This window comes from Oncorhynchus nerka, linkage group LG28 (genome assembly GCF_034236695.1).
Source record: "Oncorhynchus nerka isolate Pitt River linkage group LG28, Oner_Uvic_2.0, whole genome shotgun sequence".
NCBI lineage: Eukaryota > Metazoa > Chordata > Actinopteri > Salmoniformes > Salmonidae > Oncorhynchus > Oncorhynchus nerka.
The window spans coordinates 78,578,422-78,599,058 of NC_088423.1; the positions used below are offsets into that span (position 1 = coordinate 78,578,422).

The window sequence follows — 20,637 nt, forward strand, 5'->3', positions numbered from 1 at the left end:
TGCAGTAATATCAACACACACTGGATACACTGTCTGCAGTAATATCAACACACAACTGGACACACTGTCTGCAGTAATACCAACACACACAACTGGACACACTCTCTGCAGTAATACCAACACACACAACAGGACACACTCTCTGCAGTAATACCAACACACACAACTGGACACACTCTCTGCAGTAATACCAACACACACAACTGGACACACTCTCTGCAGTAATACCAACACACACAACTGGACACACTCTCTGCAGTAATACCAACACACGCAACTGGACACACTCTCTGCAGTAATACCAACACACACAACTGGACACACTCTCTGCAGTAATACCAACACACACAACTGGACACACTCTCTGCAGTAATACCAACACACACAACTGGACACACTCTCTGCAGTAATACCAACACACACAACTGGACACACTCTCTGCAGTAATACCAACACACACAACTGGACACACTCTCTGCAGTAATACCAACACACACAACTGGACACACTCTCTGCAGTAATACCAACACACACAACTGGACACACTGTCTGCAGTAATACCAACACACACAACTGGACACACTGTCTGCAGTAATACCAACACACACAACTGGACACACTGTCTGCAGTAATACCAACACACAACTGGACACACTGTCTGCAGTAATACCAACACACAACTGGACACACTGTCTGCAGTAATGTCAACACACACAACCGGACACACTCTCTGCAGTAATGTCAACACACACAACTGGACACACTGTCTGCAGTAATACCAACACACACAACCGGACACACTGCAGTAATACCAACACACACAACTGGACACACTCTCTGCAGTAATACCAACACACACAACTGGACACACTGTCTGCAGTAATACCAACACACACAACTGGACACACTGTCTGCAGTAATACCAACACACACAACTGGACACACTCTCTGCAGTAATACCAACACACACAACTGGACACACTCTCTGCAGTAATACCAACACACACAACTGGACACACTGTCTGCAGTAATACCAACACACACAACTGGACACACTGTCTGCAGTAATACCAACACACACAACTGGACACACTGTCTGCAGTAATACCAACACACACAACTGGACACACTGTCTGCAGTAATACCAACACACACAACTGGACACACTGTCTGCAGTAATACCAGCACACACAACCGGACACACTGTCTGCAGTAATACCAACACACACAACCGGACACACTCTCTGCAGTAATACCAACACACACAACTGGACACACTCTCTGCAGTAATACCAACACACACAACCGGACACACTGTCTGCAGTAATACCAACACACACAACTGGACACACTCTCTGCAGTAATACCAACACACACAACTGGACACACTCTCTGCAGTAATACCAACACACACAACTGGACACAATGTCTGCAGTAATACCAACACACACAACTGGACACACTCTCTGCAGTAATACCAACACACACAACTGGACACACTGCAGTAATACCAACACACACAACTGGACACACTGTCTGCAGTAATACCAACACACACAACTGGACACACTGTCTGCAGTAATACCAACACACACAACTGGACACACTGTCTGCAGTAATACCAACACACAACTGGACACACTGTCTGCAGTAATACCAACACACAACTGGACACACTGTCTGCAGTAATACCAACACACAACTGGATACACTGTCTGCAGTAATACCAACACACACAACCGGACACACTGCAGTAATACCAACACACACAACTGGACACACTCTCTGCAGTAATACCAACACACACAACTGGACACACTGCAGTAATACCAACACACACAACTGGACACACTGTCTGCAATAATGTCAACACACACAACTGGACAGACTGTCTGCAGTAATACCAACACACACAACCGGACACACTGTCTGCAGTAATACCAACACACACAACTGGACACACTGTCTGCAGTAATACCAACACACACAACCGGACACACTGCAGTAATACCAACACACACAACTGGACACACTCTCTGCAGTAATACCAACACACACAACTGGACACACTCTCTGCAGTAATACCAACACACAACTGGACACACTGTCTGCAGTAATGTCAACACACACAACCGGACACACTGTCTGCAGTAATACCAACACACACAACCGGACACACTGCAGTAATACCAACACACACAACTGGACACACTGTCTGCAGTAATACCAACACACACAACTGGACACACTGTCTGCAGTAATACCAACACACACAACTGGACACACTCTCTGCAGTAATACCAACACACACAACTGGACACACTCTCTGCAGTAATACCAACACACACAACTGGACACACTCTCTGCAGTAATACCAACACACACAACTGGACACACTCTCTGCAGTAATACCAACACACACAACTGGACACACTCTCTGCAGTAATACCAACACACACAACTGGACACACTCTCTGCAGTAATACCAACACACACAACTGGACACACTCTCTGCAGTAATACCAACACACACAACTGGACACACTCTCTGCAGTAATACCAACACACACAACTGGACACACTCTCTGCAGTAATACCAACACACACAACTGGACACACTCTCTGCAGTAATACCAACACACACAACTGGACACAATGTCTGCAGTAATACCAACACACACAACTGGACACACTGTCTGCAGTAATATCAACACACAACTGGACACACTGTCTGCAGTAATACCAACACACACAACTGGACACACTCTCTGCAGTAATACCAACACACACAACTGGACACACGCTCTGCAGTAATACCAACACACACAACTGGACACACTGTCTGCAGTAATGTCAACACACACAACTGGACCTACTGTCTGCAGTAATACCAACACACACAACTGGACACACTCTCTGCAGTAATACCAACACACACTGTCTGCAGTAATACCAACACACAACTGGACACACTGTCTGCAGTAATACCAACACACACAACTGGACACACTCTCTGCAGTAATACCAACACACACAACTGGACACACTCTCTGCAGTAATACCAACACACACAACTGGACACACTGTCTGCAGTAATGTCAACACACACAACTGGACACACTGTCTGCAGTAATACCAACACACACAACTGGACACACTGTCTGCAGTAATACCAACACACACAACTGGACACACTCTCTGCAGTAATACCAACACACACAACCGGACACACTGCAGTAATACCAACACACACAACTGGACACACTGTCTGCAGTAATACCAACACACACAACTGGACACACTGTCTGCAGTAATGTCAACACACACAACTGGACACACTCTCTGCAGTAATACCAACACACACAACTGGACACACTCTCTGCAGTAATACCAACACACACAACTGGACACACTCTCTGCAGTAATACCAACACACACAACCGGACACAATGTCTGCAGTAATATCAACACACACAACCGGACACAATGTCTGCAGTAATACCAACACACACAACTGGACACACTCTCTGCAGTAATACCAACACACACAACTGGACACACTCTCTGCAGTAATACCAACTCACACAACTGGACACACTGTCTGCAGTAATACCAACACACACAACCGGACACACTGTTTGCAGTAATACCAACACACACAACCGGACACACTGTCTGCAGTAATACCAACACACACAACTGGACACACTCTCTGCAGTAATACCAACACACACAACTGGACACACTCTCTGCAGTAATACCAACACACACAACTGGACACACTGTCTGCAGTAATACCAACACACACAACTGGACACACTGTCTGCAGTAATATCAACACACAACTGGACACACTGTCTGCAGTAATACCAACACACACAACTGGACACACTCTCTGCAGTAATACCAACACACAACTGGACACACTGTCTGCAGTAATATCAACACACAACTGGACACACTGTCTGCAGTAATGTCAACACACACAACCGGACACACTCTCTGCAGTAATACCAACACACACAACTGGACACACTGTCTGCAGTAATACCAACACACACAACTGGACACACTGTCTGCAGTAATACCAACACACACAACTGGACACACTCTCTGCAGTAATACCAACACACACAACTGGACACACTCTCTGCAGTAATACCAACACACACAACTGGACACACTCTCTGCAGTAATACCAACACACACAACTGGACACACTGTCTGCAGTAATACCAACACACACAACTGGACACACTGCAGTAATGCCAACACACACAACTGGACACACTGTCTGCAGTAATGCCAACACACACAACTGGACACACTGTCTGCAGTAATACCAACACACACTCTGGACACAGTCTGTAGTAATACCAACACACACTCTGCACCAGGTCTGCAGTAATACCAACACACACTCTGCATCTAGTCTGCAGTAATACCAACACACACTCTGCACCAGGTCTGCAGTAATACCAACACACACTCTGCACCAGGTCTGTAGTAATACCAACACACACTCTGCACCAGGTCTGCAGTAATACCAACACACACTCTGCATCTAGTCTGCAGTAATACCAACACACACTCTGCACCAGGTCTGCAGTAATACCAACACACACTCTGCATCTAGTCTGCAGTAATACCAACACACACTCTGCACCAGGTCTGTAGTAATACCAACACACACTCTGTACCAGGTCTGCAGTAATACCAACGCACACTCTGCACCAGGTCTGCAGTAATACCAACACACACTCTGCACCAGGTCTGTAGTAATACCAAGACACACTCTGCATCTAGTCTGCAGTAATACCAACACACACTCTGCATCTAGTCTGCAGTAATAACAACACACACTCTGCATCTAGTCTGCAGTAATACCAACACACACTCTGCATCTAGTCTGCAGTAATACCAACACACACTCTGCATCTAGTCTGCAGTAATAACAACACACACTCTGCATCTAGTCTGCAGTAATACCAACACACACTCTGCACCAGGTCTGTAGTAATACCAACACACACTCTGCACAAGGTCTGTAGTAATACCAACACACACTCTGCATCTAGTCTGCAGTAATACCAACACACACTCTGCATCTAGTCTGTAGTAATACCAACACACACTCTGCATCTAGTCTGTAGTAATACCAACACACACTCTGCATCTAGTCTGCAGTAATACCAACACACACTCTGCACCAGGTCTGTAGTAATACCTGCACCAGGTCTGTAGTAATACCAACACACACTCTGCACCAGGTCTGTAGTAATACCAACACACACACTGCACCAGGTCTGTAGTAATACCAACACACACTCTGCACCAGGTCTGTAGTAATACCAACACACACTCTGCATCTAGTCTGCAGTAATACCAACACACACTCTGCATCTAGTCTGTAGTAATACCAACACACACTCTGCATCTAGTCTGCAGTAATACCAACACACACTCTGCATGTAGTCTGTAGTAATACCAACACACACTCTGCATCTAGTCTGCAGTAATACCAACACACACTCTGCATCTAGTCTGCAATAATACCAACACACACTCTGCATGTAGTCTGCAGTAATACCAACACACACTCTGCATCTAGTCTGCAATAATACCAACACACACTCTGCATCTAGTCTGCAATAATACCAACACACACTCTGCATCTAGTCTGCAATAATACCAACACACACTCTGCATCTAGTCTGCAATAATACCAACACACACTCTGCATCTAGTCTGCAATAATACCAACACACACTCTGCATCTAGTCTGCAATAATACCAACACACACTCTGCATCTAGTCTGCAATAATACCAACACACACTCTGCATCTAGTCTGCAATAATACCAACACACACTCTGCATGTAGTCTGCAATAATACCAACACACACTCTGCATCTAGTCTGCAATAATACCAACACACACTCTGCATCTAGTCTGCAGTAATACCAACACACACTCTGCATCTAGTCAACACACACTCTGCATCTAGTCTGCAGTAATACCAACACACACTCTGCATCTAGTCTGTAGTAATACCAACACACACTCTGCATCTAGTCTGCAGTAATACCAACACACACTCTGCATCTAGTCTGCAATAATACCAACACACACTCTGCATCTAGTCTGCAGTAATACCAACACACACTCTGCATCTAGTCTGTAGTAATACCAACACACACTCTGCATGTAGTCTGCAATAATACCAACATACACTCTGCATCTAGTCTGCAGTAATACCAACACACACTCTGCATCTAGTCTGCAGTAATACCAGCACTAATGTATCAGAGGCTGGGAGAAAGTCATGACTGCATGGGATAAAAGAAAAGGACTGTTTGATGCTCTCAGTGACTCTTCTTTGAATTTGTATACATAAAAGGTTTCCAACATTTCCAAATGTCAAATTATATTTTGTAGAAGGTGTTGATAGACATGCATGAATGTTCTGAATAACTGGTCATCTTCTCACTACAAACTTCCACAATTAGTTTTAGTCTTCACTCTTCAAACATGAACGGAACTGAACTTGGTGGTAGAACTTCTGCCAATCATGTGTCATTTCCAATAACTATACTTATGATTGAGCACCTAGTCCTCCCCTTTTTGGTTCATGCACAGATTCTAAGAGACTGACGCTCTTGTGTGGATGTTCGTCATGTCAGAGTCAAACACTTTCAGAAATGATTATCTTTCAAGTATGTGTCTGACAATATCAGTCAAATCTACCTTGCATCACATTGACATCCTCTGGATAGCTGAAGATGGGATAAACAGAGGGTAGCTCGCTTTCAAGAGTGCTCTGTGGATGATGGAGGAGGGGAGGGGAAAGGTGCAAAGCCGGGCTATCAGGCCGTTCATCTCCTAATAACTCAATATTATTTCTTATAAGTGTGGGCCTTATGAGTAAAGACAGAGATAATTGCGATCCGTGTCTAATCTTTCAGACGGGGAGGATTCTCTTGATGAGGATATTTTGTGAGGCTGATCAATGACCCAGTAAGACTGTGCTCAGGCTCTCAACTGCATCCTCCCGTAGCTGGCTCTTTGAACACGGTTCTGAACCCTCATAAAAGACACCCAGATCACTTTTCATCTTTACCTTGCAGCAGGCAGGTTCACTCTTCCAGTAGCATCATCAGTAGCAGCCCTTTAGATGAGTTGCGTCTCTCTCTCTCCTCCTCTCTCGTTCTCTTTCTTTCTCTCACTCTTCTTTCTCTTCTCTCTCTCTGTCACACAAACTTACACTCAAGCGTCAGGATATGATGGAGCTTAATATGCACAGAAGAGCAGAGTCAACAATTCAAACAATCTTTCCAGCATAGAGAAATGTCAGAATACATCACACGAGGCATCTTGTCAGAACAAATCAATGTTTTTTTTTCAACTCTTTGGTATAAAAGGAAGGTGTGTGGGTGCACTTTGCAAATCCCTGAATTGAAAGAAACTTCTACATAATCCCATTGAAAGAAACTTCTTTCAATAGGATGATGTATAATTCAGAAATAAACATGGGCATTTTATTGACATGCAGCTACATGATAATTGATTGAAGTGACATCTTATATTGTGTGGTGTTTTACTATAAGGTATGTTTAGTGTTCAAGTTAGATTAGTGTCTTGTGTGTTATTGGGCATGGTGGGAGTGGCCCCAGCCAGCCCCTGTCCCTGTGTTGTAGTATTTGAGACCAGTCTGGAGACCACATGTGGGGTGTCTCAGTCTTGTCCCTGTGTTGTAGTATTGTTGACGAAGATGTAATACTGAATATTTTGTCTTTGTATCTATTACAGACCTGTTTGGGTAAGGGATCCTTAGTGGAGTGTCTCTCTGTTTTCCTCAGCAGCATATTGTCACCATTCTGAATGTCTACACCATCCATATGTTCTTCTGAAATATCAACACAGAAATACTGGACAATTATGGTTGCGATTTGACACAATTACAACCATGTTCTTGAATTGGAATCACATTTTTCTGGTCTCCCCCCTCCCGAGTCTTGGTTTTGAATCGGTCTCGCTTTAGGTGGTCTCGAACACAATACTGCCTTTAGGTGGTCTCGAACACAATACTGCCTTTAGGTGGTCTCGAACACAATACTGCCTTTAGGTGGTCTCGAACACAATACTGCCTTTAGGTGGTCTCGAACACAATACTGCCTTTAGGTGGTCTCGAACACAATACTGCCTTTAGGTGGTCTCGAACACAATACTGCCTTTAGGTGGTCTCGTACACAATACTGCCTTTAGGTGGTCTCGAACACAATACTGCCTTTAGGTGGTCTCGAACACAATACTGCCTTTAGGTGGTCTCGAACACAATACTGCCTTTAGGTGGTCTCGAACACAATACTGCCTTTGGATTTGTCAGTGCTGCTCCTAATGTGACTAATATCCTGTTCTCCTCTTCCTCTCTGTCTTCCTCTTCTTCTTCTTCTGTATCTACTTCCCAGTAGTACCACTGCACCCTAACATCCCCACTGTGCCTCCACCTCCTCCTCCACTTCCTCCTCCTCTTCCTCCTGTCTCTCAGGCACCTCCCCCTCCTCCTCCTCTAAGCAACGGATTTCACTTCTCGTTTGTCTAATCAGAGAAAACAAAGTAAGGACTAACAGCATGCTAATGGTATTGAGGTTTCACTAATTCTCCCTAACATGGGTGCTGCTTCACACCTCTCTGTCTGCATGATCACCGCACTGTTGTAATTCGGAAGGTAGTAGATCACCCCTCTCATTACCGTCAGCATACCTACACATCTGCAGGCAGCCAGCTAAACTTAATGTGCTAATTGTCTGTAAATTGTTATTGTAACTTTATCTAAAATGTGTGTTGGGCAGGGTAAGGGGGCATCAAATGCCACTAGCTACGTGAGCATTGTGTGCAATTAACAAAGAAATGAGACACCTTTTTGCTTCAGCACCTTGACAGTGGAACAAGTGTTCACAGCTGCATTCCACAACACCAATTATCCCACCATCTGTAGACTGCTAACAGTATTCACCAAAACATGTAGAACAGGGAGAAAAATAAAAGTGACACTATTATTAATGTGCAAACACATTGGGACTGATCATGATTCTGTGTGAGTGTGTCCAGTTAACTTTGGCCTGTGGCACTCTCAGGCTCTCTACTGTACTTGTTCAATCATGCACCATCTGTTGGCTATCCTTGACTACTAACCCGATCCCCTTCCTTAACCATGGCACTCTGCAATATGTGTGGGACTGTGTGCATGTCTTTGTGTATATGTGGTGTCTTCCACCTTTTTGGTGTCTGTCACCAACCCTGTCCTGTTTCCTTCCTCATCCATGTATGCTGCTCAGCTGAAAGGGTCGGGGTCAGAGGTTATGATGTGTGGATATAGAGTAAACGACAGCTATGTTTGTTTCCAAAGGATACCTAAAGATACAGCCCCTGTGTTCTAAAAGAAACAAACGGTGTTCACTGAGTCAGTCTCACACACAGTATGATGTTGTTGTATGACTGTTGTTGTCACCGCTTGGTTTAACAGTACTCTGTAGCAATTCATTCAGTTGCTTCAAGTTTGTTGTGAGTTGAGTTTGAGGGAAATAAATGACTCAAAATTATTCTACTATGTGACATGCTGTACAGAAAGACAGAGCGCAGAGAATGTTTACCAGTTCACCATACAATGATTCATTAATTCCATATGTGGTGTATGGTTGGGTATTTTGGGTTTTGTCTTTCTTGCTTTCAAAAAAGGTTGTTTTCTCATGGTTTCCTATGAGACTAATATTCCCTTTTAAAGATCTGGTGTGTTGTATGATGCACTTTGTTGTGGTGAGTGCTGCTGCATCATCTTCATTGTAGCTGGGATGCGTTTAGGTTGATAACCTTTACCCATGTACAGTACTGTACTTTGGTATTCAATAAGACCATGGTATTTGATTTTTTTTTAAATATATATATATATACTTCTATTTTACTAGCCTAAAATCCTGTTAATACTGTTTGATTGAATCCCAGCTAAGAATGTATTCTTCATTTCCTCCCATTCTTCCATTCTGCTTGGTTTTCTAGAATTTCTCACAGTCTTCCTAAACTAACTCGATGTGTTTTGTTGATTTTCCCTCAGCCAATGCGCTTTCTGGACACTGAGGTGCTGTTCCATGATGACAATACAACCTGGATTCTTGAGGAAAGAAAGACTTTGTTTGGTGCTGACAGTTACACTGTTATACAGTAGATGAGTGTTAGTGAACATTTAACCTGCCCTCAGCAGCACGCAGCAGGACTTACTCGCTGATGCATTTTTTGGAGCTAAAATGAAGTAAACTATTTTCTTAAGAAAATGTATGTCTGCCATGAAAGCTGCTGTGCATATTAACTTTGGAAGTGTGTAACAGATGTTAATCCCATAATAGAAAAGTTTTTTTTACATGTTATTGCACTTTTAGCATTATACTGTATCATAGTGAAGAACTGAAAGAGATATTTTCAAGGTGAGAATGTTTTGTCTTGCAGTGTGATCTGAATTTGGAGGGAACTTGTATTTAGGTTTTTTTTTTTAAGTTAATGAGAGTATTCACCAACTAGAAGGTCGATATGAACATAAGGTACTGAACATGTGTCATGTTGATTGTATTTTTGTCAAAACTCCGATGATATTCTTACACCAAATCACTTGAAATGTAATTTGTGTTTGTATCTAGCACTGCCAGTCTCTTAATGGCTTGCCAAATGGATTTTATTTTTGCTTACAACATTGGGAGGAGAATAACATTGAACATAATATTTTCTGGATGGCTTAGGCAGGTTGCACAATGATAATTATAAACATTTTAAATATTAAAGATATTAACATGACGTTTGCCTCATCAAATGTTTTGTCTTCGGACAACAAACTCATGCAGTAGTCATAATAACCGTTATAAAATGATAACGGTATACTGAGGTATTCCGAGAATGTGAAACCCCCAAAACTCTTAGGTCTTATAGCCTATTGTACAGTACTGAATTTAAATCATGTTATTGCGTCAGTTTAATAATTGTACTACTCTGTGGATGACAGTTGAATAATATGGTTGACTGTGTTGGAATCTTCAAAACCCTTTATCTTGTGCCAGTTCTGATAACCTTTCTCTTCATGCTGACCAAAAAGTACAAAATGTAGTCTCATCACAGCTCCAAGGATTCTCTTTGAACATTCCTATTGATTGCTTTGCCCTGTTACATTTCATTCTATTATCTGAGAAGGGAATCCAACTTTACAGGCTCAAACCAAATGAGGCAAACTTTCAATACAAAAAACCTTGAAATGTTTCTTTAGTTCAAAGCTTCTCTTTCTTAAAGGGTATTTTTTATTCTGTGTCTACATTTTAAACTGGGAAGGTGGGTAGTAATAACAGTGGTGTATCTGAAGCATAGAATTTATATATTTAAGTGAAAGATCTTTTACTTTGTAAAAGAAACCTCTTGAGACGAACATGGCATTGACCTTACGAATCAAAGACGATGGAATTATGATTCTAAGCTTTTTGCAAGTTAATTTTTCACATGTTCTGTAAATGGAAGGTCAGCTATATAAAAGTCATGACTAGAATTAATTGCAATTGTTCTGTCAGTCCTATACATAATTCTACAGTTCAGCATATTTGTATAGCATATTCTGCTATCTTGCTTATAGGCTAGGCTCCCTTGTCTGGTGGACCAGTAAACTGCTCTCACCTCCCTTGTGAGATCTTTATCTTTAATTGGAGAGTAATTACATACCCTTGTCTGCATCATGGTACTCTTTGAAAACACCTGTGAGAGGGGATGCACCTCCCAGAGCTCCACAGTGGGAGCCGCCACATCTCCTCTCTCTCCATGCCATCTCGAGGAGTGGGAGTGTGGGCCCCAGAGTGCCTGCTAGCCCTGGTGGGTATAAGACCCATCACATCCGCTATTCTGCTTATTTTGCAATAAATGGGCTGTTTTTTTCCTCCTCCTGCAGAAATTCACCCAAGACCATCCACTGAGGATTGTGGCATTTCCATTTATTGACGTTTGGCTGCTGGTTCATATACATTTGTTATGCTATGCTCTGGACTTCAAAGAGAATGAAATAGGGCCTATTATGCTAATTCTGTCTTGTTCTGTTCAACGTAATCAAGGCCTCACACATTAATCCTTTACAAAATGTTCCTCACTGACTCTTGGAAGAGGTTTTCAAATGTACATGAATAGAAAAAGGAATTCCCGACTTTCCCAGATGACTCCAAAAACCCGTAGCTGAGCACTTGGGGGGGAGACAACCTTTTGTTATTTTGAAACTATAAATGATTTGAGAACTTGATATGAAATCCAGAGTAAACAACTGTGATAAACAGTGAAGGTTTCTCTTCCCACATGATTGTAACAGGGTGGAACTGTTTGTTGGTAAACATGCCCCATGTTAACCCTTGCCAGTCCCAGGTATAGTATGTTTCAATAAAGGGCATGGCCCTGGGTATTTAAGCTAGACTTTTTGTGTCATTCACAATATTCCATGACCACTAGAAGGCTGACGTGTGCAGGGAGGATGGTCTAGTAGTGAAAGCCCAGTCAGTGACTCTGACTGGACTCTGATTGGACATGAGCTGAACCAAGGGATCCAACACAAAAGGTACTTTTGATTCTAAAATGGTCTTTTATGCTCTTTTATCATCTCAAGATCAATATACATGCTTTAATAAGGGTTGGGCTGGTGTTCAATTATTGAACAGTTAAAACTGATTTAATATTCTCTCCCAACACACTGTACATGCCTACATTCTATCAAAATAATCAAATAGACCAGTAACTTTTTAAGACTGATTTTTATTGGTATGTACATTGTCTCATTCTCGCTCAGTTTATTGCAATACAACTTATTCGATGGTTGAAACAATGTACTTGTACTTCAGCACAGCCTTTCTTTCAGGGTAGACATATACACTTTCTTCAGAAAGTATAAACACCCCTAGACTTTTTCCACATTTTGTTGTGTTACAGCCTGAATTTAAAATGGATTAAATTGAGATTTGTTGTCACTGGCCTAAACACAATACCCCATAATGTCAATGTGGAATTATGTTTTTAGACAAAAATGGAAAGCTGAAATGTCTTGAGTCAATAAGTATTCAACCCCTTTGTTATGGCAAGCCTAAATCATTGCAGGAGTACAAATGTGCTTAACAGGTCAACTAATAAGTTGTATGGACTCACTCTGTGTGCCATAATAGTGTTTAACAGGATTTTTTAATGACCACCTCATCTCTGTGCCCCACACATACAATTATCTGTAAGGTCCCTCAGTCAAGCAGTGAATTTCAAACACCGATTCAACTACAAAGACCTGGGAGGTCTTCCAATGCCTCACAAAGAAGGGCACCTATTTGTAGATGGGAGAGAGAAAAAATTGATGTCGATTATCCCTTTGAGGATGGTGAAGTTATGAATTACATTTTGGATGGTGTTTCAATACACACAGTTACTTCAAAGATACAGAATGGAGCTAAGCAGAGGCAAAATCCTAGTGGAATACCTGGTTCAGTCTGCTTTCCACCAGACACTGGGAGATGGATTCACCTTCCAGCAGGACAATAACCTAAAACACAAGGACACATCTACACTGGAGTTTCTTACCAAGAAGACAGGGAATGTTCCTGAGTTGCCGAGTTACAGTTTTGACTGAAATCTACTTGAAAATCTATGGCAAGACCTGAAAATGTTTTTCTAGCAATGATCAACCACCAATTTGACAGAGCTTGAAGAATTTGAAAAGAATAATAGGTAAATGTTGCACAATCTATGTGTGGAAAGCCCTTAGAGACGTACCCAGAAAGAGTACTTCTACAAAGTATTGACTCAGGGGTGTGAATACTTATGAATAATGAGATATATCTGTATTTCATTTTCAATAAATGTGCAAACATTTATAAAAATATGTTTTCATATTGTCATTATGGTGTATGGTGTGTAGATGTGAGATTTTCTTTAATGTTAATCCATTTTGAATTCAGGCTGTAACAAAATAAAATGTGAAATAAGTCAAGAGGTACGAATACTTTCTGAAGGCACTGTAAAATAGTGTATATGATAACAGGTTTATGTAAACACAGTTGTTCTACCCTATAAATGATTGATTATGAATGTTTAAAAAATGCTGTGTTAAAGAAAACAATGAATTGCTCTCATGTTCCTTAAACGGCTTGCATTTACAATACCTACAATGAATTGGGCTTTTTGTGTACATGAATGAAGAAGATGCCCTTGGGCTTCCTCTTTGATCCAGCAGCAGCTCAAACTTTGTCTGCCTCTTAGCAACACATTTCACTTCAAATTAAGGCACAACTCTGTCTGCAAGCACAAAAGAAAAAACCTGCACCGTGCTGAAATGTTTTGCAGTGTTGGTTATTGGTACAAGTATGTGTTGTGCAGATGTGTGCCATCTTCAGGCCCTTTTAATCCTCTACAAAGCAAGCATTATGAAGATGATGACGAGAACACACCCTCACCATGAAGACTGAACATTTCCTAGTGTTTTAATAATTGAATACCTGGGTATTGGTTACTGCTTGTGTGTAAAGGGCTTCCAACTGTTCATATCATGCCATAGTTGAGATCTCATTCCACCATTTCATCTGCAGCAGTTAATTGTTCAGTCATGGAGTGTTTGTGTGTTTGTTCAGGTATTGTAAGCCTTTGGCTTTTAGTGAACCTTTTTATGTGAGGGGCAACAACCTACATTTTCACTCTGCTGATCACTGACGGAAGATACACTACTGACATGGTAAGAATCTCACACATTTTTCAACCCTCTTCAAGCCCCACCCCTGAGCTAGCAATATGCATTAGTGAAGTTTGTGCAGATAGTAATGAATTGGTAATTAAGTAGTTCAATACAGAAATATGATGTCCTTATCATTATGTAATTAGACAAAGCATGTAGATTCCCTTATTTAAAAATGATTCATTAGTCGTTCCCTGTTAACCTAAAAGGAAATATTAGATCCTGACTAAACTTTGAGGAAATTTGGAGTTACAAGTAAGAGATTTGGGTCAGCTAATGAGAACAGAGTGTCCCACTTTACAGGTCCAATTGGGAGAAGGAGGATTTGCATGTATGCAAATGTTGTTTGAGTTAATTACATAACGTGGCATTCATTAATAATGAAGTATGGTGGATGTCGGGCCTTTATGCCTGTATATGTGTACTCTCATGCCCAGAGAGAGAGGCCTGTTCCTGGATAGGGAGTGAGGGCCTTTATGCCTGGTTCATGTCCAGATTGTGGAGATTCATTTAGCGTGTCAGTTTGTGAAAGCAATACAGCACCCACCAGCACTCCATCAATAATGTCAGTTTACAGACTGGTCATCATACTGCTCTGGAAATATGGGAATTGATTTGACCTTTCTGACCTTTCTCTTTTGGTATCTGGAGTCAAATAAATTAGCAGTACCCTATTTAGTATGTGCCAAGTCAAATAACATTGATACATGTATCAAATGGTCTTATTTTGGCTGTATAGCTAAGGTATGATATTACCTAAAGAGCTAACTGTATGTAGGCCTATGAAACATTATTGAACATTATAAACCGAGTAGTTTCGGTCCTGGATTCTGATTGGCCAAAAACAGCATTTCAGCTGTGTATACAGTCTCAGACAATATACCACGGATATGAGGCAAAAATACTTGTTTACTGTTCTATTTGTGTTGGAAACCAGTTTATAATAGCAATAAGGCACCTGGGGGGTTTGTGGTATATGGCCAATATACCACACCCCCTCGGGCCTTATTGTTTAATTTTCAACCTTGAGACATTTCAACCATGGAAAGTAGGCCTGTTAGCACTGTATATAAAGGAAAGCTTGTGAACACTCAACTTATGCAGGAAAGTGTTGACCTAAATAAATCATTATTGGAAAATAATCCCTATTTACACATTCCATGTGAGTGCATTTAACTCTTTTTAACACTGTTGAAGTTTCCTACATTTAAAAAATATATATTTTTTACAAACCGTCTGATGGCAAGTTGTAGCAATGTTTTTTTAGATTTATGCGTATTTTAAAGAATAATTTATTTTACAATCATTTGACAATTATCTGAAGACTAACACAGTTGAGTGCAGTCAGTAGCCAGGATGTCAAATACTTAAATACCTTAAACTTGCAATTAACTTTGACCAAGAATTACAAGGAATACTTTGGCACACTTGAAAATGAACGTCCTCAGTCATGTTTACCATTGTCAACTTCAACCTGTTAGCCATTCCTTTATTGAGATAAAAACCTATCTTGTTGACAGCTCCCAAAGGATCAAGACCTCAACTTGAAAAGGGCCTATGTTCAGTGCAGAGCATTATGATAAAATATGTTGCACACATGTCCCTCCCATGAAGCTATTATCTATAATTAAAATGTTTCTAAAGTCTTGCCATCAACACAAAACGTCATAATGAATTGGTTTTCCGACCACCAGCAGTTAATTGATCCCTTCATGTTTCCTGCCACATAATATGTTGCAGTTTGTTATGTTGTTCTTTATGGCTCCTGTGCAATGCACACCATCATTTGCTTTGTCATTTTATTGATCTCACAAAGGTAGTGAGGCGGTGTTTATTGTTCAAAAGCTTACAGTTTAGACCTTATGGTCCGGGTTTCCTTTTCATCTATTGCTTTACTACAAAGGGACATGCCATTTAGACTCTGACAGTATGTGAAAATCATATCCATTGTCTTTGCACATTTATTTGAATAAATTATTCTATCACTGATCTGAATTGAAACCCTTTTTTCTCAACTTCTGTTGCAGTCATTTGTTTCCTGGATGATGTCATATGGAGGAGGCTTCCACACCTTTTCAGGAGCCCCTGTAATCATGTATGATTTAAAACGAAACTCTGCCCTGAAGCTAAACTCCGACAAGAAGCTGACATGTATGTAACATTGTTGAATGGCTCTGGTGCTAACCCAACAAATCACACGGCAACCCCCTCATATCCTCTGACAGAATAGTGTTCTCTAATTAACCATGCAGAACAGGAGAAGAACATATGTTCATTTAATGTAACAAAAATGTTGATTTTCATGCACTCTTTTTCAAATATTAATAGGCTAGACTTCCATTTCAAGATGCATCAAAGTAGCTCAGGATATGCAAATGTGATGTATGCTGCTGCCTTACCCCAACCAGTTGGACTGACACAATCTCTCTCTTTATGCAGGCAGTTGCCTGGTTATGAGCACCGGAAGACCAAGAGCCAATAATCTGCACTTCCTTCAGTTCCTGCACTTCCTTCACAGAAAAAAATCATGTATCCATGTAATCAACAGTTAATCAATTATAAATTAATTGACGTATTCAAGAGTTGTAAATTATCAAATTAGTTGCATCTTATTATTATAGTTATCTCCATAGCCATATCTGGCCACATTTAGAACACTAATTAGCACAGTCAACCAAAAAAACATGTTAAACCACATTCAATGAGACCAGATTATGGTGTAAATGTTCATCGTGTTACTGTAAGCTTTTTGGGCTGACAAATTGTAACTATTATTTATTTAGTATATTGAATTGCGTTGTTTTAGTAGTTTGGAGTTGAATTCAAAACGGCATCAACTAATTTGTCTACCTCAAACCATGTCTTGCCTCTCTGTGTTTCAAATTAAGTTTACTTACTGTGTTTCATAAACGAGAAGGACAAGAGGAAATTCCCAAAGTCACCGAAAGGTGGCGTATGAGTCACGTCTAACAAGTACGCTTAACTGCTCTTTGAGCTTACCTTTCTACTGTTAAATAAATGAAATACGAAAATACAAAATGTTACATGAAATGTCAGTAAGAACTTTAGTTAATGAATTAATGATTAAACACATTGCTCTCAGCAATATGCATCGCACACGTCAATTTTTCATAATCAAAAATACAATAGGACTCTTGATTTCAACACAGTGTAGGCCTATGTACAATATGACTTTACGAATAGTTACACAGCTAAGATATGTTTAAATTGTCTTTAACATTAACCACACTGAAATTCTAACTAATTGAAAGAACACATTTGAATCTTGTACCTCAGAGGGAAATCCAAAATGTACCAATATCCTTGTTTTTCAAATTTGAGGAATCTCTTGCCTGCATCGTCATTGAAGAGCAATGCGTTTCTTCGTTCTCGTTTAAGATCCAGTAGAAAATCCACGCAAAGTCTCCTTGGACCATTTTATAATAAAACAAGTGTTTTCCATAATTACTAGTACTTACATTCCTTTGTTCCTGTAGAACTTATCAATATAAAAAATATATCAAATGAAACAATACCTGAGTATTCTGCTCCAGGTGTTTTGGGGAGCTTGGTGAGCATTAGTTTTTTTCATTTGCGAAGATGAACTGGTTTGACTTATACATTTATATTTCAGAACAAAAGGAGACCGCGCACTTATTGTGAGGGAAAGTTTGCAGTGCGTTAGATTTAATGTGTTGAACGTAATGCTCCAAATGAATAATAAAAAGATGTGACGTATGGATATGATTTTCTCTTGAACAAAATAATGTGAAAATGTGAAAATGAAAGACAGAGAAGAGCCAGAGCAGATGCGAGGAGATTTGTGAAGGGGCTGTGTTCTCTCTCTCTTTCTCTCTCTCTCCCTCTCTCTCTATTTCCCACGTCTTCTCCTCCCCTCTTTTTATCCCTATGTGACTCTTCAGTTAACAAACATTATTTCCTACTGCTTCTGTCCCTGTCATTGTAAGTACAACATTGTCTTATTTACCTATTGAATGAATGAAACCATTGTCCTGCTGTTCTTGAAAGCGAGTGTTAAAGGTTTGGTCGTAGTTTGTTTTGTCCGCCTATGCTGTGTATTACAAACTTTTTCCTTTACATTTTCAACAAGCTATCGCATTGTTCCTCATGTCATATTGTTGTTGGGATTCATTTGAATTGATGATGGTGCAGGATAGTGATTCTGTTGAGTGTAGATGAAGACAGCGCGTAACTCAAGTGCCTCTCAGTGTGCTGCAACCTGTGCTTACCTCTTACCTGTAGCCTGTATATCGCCCCGCGGTGGACCGTTACTTTTCTTCACTGTAGCCTACCTACCTTTACAGCGGACAACGGTGTTGAACTAGTATTCCCCAGAACAGTTGTCCATCTAATATCGAGCTATATAGCCTACTGTTGAAAAATGTTTGTTCTATATGTCGTTAATTATGTCCGCTAGAGTTTGGTCGATACAGCCCATTGATGAAGGCTATGCATTTGTTTCTTGTCTTTTACGATTTTGAGGATGCATAGCAGGCTACTGGTAGAACTCTTGAGAAGTGATTTTACTCCTCTAATTTCAATGGAATTTAGCCTATAATACATGCCAGGCATTCTATTTAAGCCTTCGAAATATTTTATATTGAATGTTCAAGGGGGCGGAAAACATTTGCGTGGTAGGCCTAGTGACCCAAATATTATTTTGATATATAAAATGGCACCTAATTTACATTTGAAAATGTAGCCTATAATATGTAAAGTAATAAGTAAGTGTTCTGGTGGGCTACCAATATTTTTTTTTACATTTATGCTTCTCGATTTAAATACTTTTCTGAAACAAGTTGACCTAGCACTGGTTGTTTCAATCATTAATAACATGTTTTTTTTGTTTGCATAAACTGAAGGATATGTCAACCAAAACAAAACGTCAAAGTCTATAATATATTGTGTGTATTGAAAAGACAATAGCACATCCATCTCTTAACGTTATGTGTATGATGTTTTCTTATGAATAGGAAACCATGGGATAATCAATGCCTTGCAGTCAATTATTTGTTTATTTTATAAAAGTGATATATTGAGTTATAACTAACACCATAAACCTTGCAGCTATTGATATTATTTTATACAGATCAGACGAATAGAAACAGGCGGGCTCCCTATTTGAGAGAGATTATCATTTTATATTTGAAATTATGGGTCATTGTTTTGGGGGGAAATACTTTATTAATTGCCTTTTGCTTTCCTGTATTAACTTATACTTCGTCTATATAACGCTTAAATGAACAATATAGGCTATAGGCTACAATGTATCAATGTATTCCTACTACATGACTGTTTTCGCCTATGCCAAATATCGTTTGTCATAAAGTGGTATGGTTGACACTCGAGTTCTTTACACGTCACTTCATATCAAAGCTTCAGTTGATCTGTTATAAAGGCCAGCAGTGTTATATTATAGGTAGAGTATAACTAACCCCTAACGGAGTAGTTTTCTGTCTTCAACTCTGAAATGCGTTTCTGGCATGTGCTGTTGATAAAATTGTTCCATTAATTTAGAGTAAGGCAAAAGACAAAAAAGAATGCCTTAAATAGTCCACTTTACAGATAAATAGGACAATAACTCTTATTGGAGTTTGTTCAAGTGCAAATTATGTTGTATCGACTTTCAATTGTGCTGCTGTGTAATAATCGGATATTGTTTTTTAATTTAATCAAATCAAGAGCAAAATCTCCCTCTGTCTAATCACTCACTAAACTCTCTCTCCCTCTCGCTCTCTCCCTCTCGCTCTCTCTTTCGCATCTCTTGTCTGGGCTGGGAGGGGGAGTCCTGCCTCTTTGCCTTCCTCAGATCAATGCCCTGGCCACTCTCTTTCTGATGTTGCACG

At 40.4% G+C, this 20,637-nt stretch overlaps 1 protein-coding gene across 9 annotated transcripts in view; it reads left to right on the plus strand.

Annotated features, from left to right (window-relative positions):
* The window catches only part of LOC115122284 (pleckstrin homology domain-containing family A member 7-like), a 180,599-nt gene extending 169,757 nt beyond the window's left edge, over positions 1-10,842 (plus strand). For all 9 annotated transcript variants that reach the window (XM_065013139.1, XM_065013141.1, XM_065013140.1 and 6 more), the window contains one exon: positions 10,112-10,842. In XM_065013139.1, the coding sequence (XP_064869211.1) occupies positions 10,112-10,134 (23 nt within the window). In that variant the 3' untranslated portion in view covers positions 10,135-10,842. The remainder of the gene's footprint in view (positions 1-10,111) is intronic.
* The last annotated feature ends 9,795 nt before the right edge of the window (positions 10,843-20,637 follow it).